This window comes from Acanthamoeba castellanii (genome assembly GCF_000313135.1).
Source record: "Acanthamoeba castellanii str. Neff unplaced genomic scaffold scf7180000084628, whole genome shotgun sequence".
Lineage (NCBI taxonomy): Eukaryota > Discosea > Longamoebia > Acanthamoebidae > Acanthamoeba > Acanthamoeba castellanii.
In genome coordinates this window covers 9833-11702 of record NW_004457331.1, presented here as the reverse complement: position 1 = coordinate 11702, position 1870 = coordinate 9833, and the positions used below count along the sequence as shown (strand labels likewise).

General features: G+C 55.8%; 1 protein-coding gene across 1 annotated transcript; it reads left to right on the top strand.

The window, feature by feature from the left end:
- Window positions 1-831: 831 nt before the first annotated feature.
- Window positions 832-1853, top strand: ACA1_341790 (phosphogluconate dehydrogenase (decarboxylating), NAD binding domain containing protein; the record flags this gene model as incomplete). The annotated part of the gene is made up of 5 exons (XM_004335670.2): window positions 832-920; window positions 1004-1280; window positions 1336-1519; window positions 1608-1730; window positions 1819-1853. 5 exons carry the CDS (start codon window positions 832-834, stop codon window positions 1851-1853), a joined length of 708 nt encoding a protein of 235 aa, XP_004335718.1.
- Between the last annotated feature and the right edge of the window lie 17 nt (window positions 1854-1870).

Here is a 1870-nt window from a genome sequence, read left to right as displayed (position 1 = left end):
CCAGCGGCTCCTTGTCCTCATTGTAGTTGGTCCCGTCCTGAATGCTGCCCGTCCGCCGCACCACTACACAGCCCCGACAGTCAAAGCAGAGCAAAAATAGTAATTATTTTAAAAGTAATAATAAACAATAATATACTAATAACAATGCATTGCGCGTACTGGTGGCCGGCTTGGACAGGCCATTCACGCCATAGCCTTCATCACGAGAAGTCATCGGGATCTGTGACAACGTTGGAATAAGTATGGTAACAAAGAGAAGGGCCGCAATGGTCCAAGAAATGAAGATGTGAAGCGATGAAATGACAAAATTTTCAATTTCGGGTTCGCACGTGATCCTCCGATTCCGTTCCTGTCCTCATCTCATACGGAGCTCACCGCGTGGCGATAGATGGGTTGTTACCTTCTCAGATGCAACTCGTTGCGGGAGACCGTCTCGTGCGCTGTCGGCTCTCCGTCGAAAAGGCCAGCGAAGAAGAACCAAGAAAATGCTAAACCCAAAACAAAAATTAAATGCTGAATATAAATAAAAATAGTGTGATTTTTAGAAAGCCTTCACTCCCCCGCCACTTCAACCGTACGGGCGCAGGATTCCAAATCATTTCCATTACTGGGCCACAGAAGCTCTAAAGAAATTGAATTTCCGACAGTTTCCCCATGGCCTGATTTATTTTCTTTGTGGTATGGTAGCCATGTCTTGTATTTGAGTGCAATCTACAACCGGTCATGGCACTGCGTGTGGCGTTCTTGGGTGTTGGTACCCTAGGCCCATAGCCGCCTCCTGCTCTCCTGCCGCTCGCTGTACGTTGCTGAGGATGTGTGTGTGCAGGGGCGATGGGCTACCCAATGGCTGAGCACCTGCTGAAGAAGGGCCACCAGGTGTGGGTCTGGAACCGCACCAAGGACAAAGCCCTCCCACTGCAGTGCGCCCTCCTCTTCCCACCTCGCTTCTTACCATCGATGCATCTATTTTTATTGTTATTTGTACCGGCTGCTGTGCATGCAGAGAAGCTGGTGCGGTGGTGGTGGACCGCGTGGAGGAGGCGGTGGCTGCGGCCGACGTCGTGGTGGCGATGCTGTTTGACGCTGGCGCGGTGCAGGCCACCATTCTCGACTCCGGCCCCGTGCGCGAAGCGCTGCGCGGGCGCACCCTGGTCAACTGCGCCACTGTCGCCCCGGCCGACAACCAACGCTTCCAACGCGACGTGCTCGCCCTCGGCGCCTCCTTCGTAGAGGCTCCCGTGCTCGGCGCCACCCCCGTGGCCCAGCAGGGTGCCCTGCAGGTACAAAACGCAAGCACCGCCTACACGACACAAACCTAATGAACCCAACGAACAGGTGCTGGTGGGCTCGACGGCGGAGCAGTTCGAGCAGCTCAAGGACATGTTTGCCGCGTTCGGCACGCCGCGCCACATCAGCGAGGACATCGGGCGGGCCACCACCCTCAAGCTGGCGCTCAACCAGATCGTGCTGGGCGAGATCGTCACCTTCGCCAACAGCCTCGCTATGGTCAAGAACGCGGGTACGATGAGTTATTGTTCACATTGATGCAATGACTGCGCCTTTGTTGCTCATCAACGGCGGTGCGAGTGGTCTGGGGGCGGGAGCAGGGCTGAGCGAGGAGGCGCTGATGGAGGTTCTTCGTCCCAGCCAGCTCTATTCCAAGTACTTCGACCTCAAGATGCCCACCATGGTGAGCCGCGACTTCAGCTCGGTCGTCTTTGACATCTCCGGTGCGTGTGCTCTCCCACGTTCATTGATTTCCAGCTTTGTGTGTGTGTGTCGCCCGGTACTGACCGATCATCTCTCTCGCCCCACAAGGTGCCAAGAAGGACAGCGGAGCTCATCTCGGCTGAAGCGGCACGACTCGGTA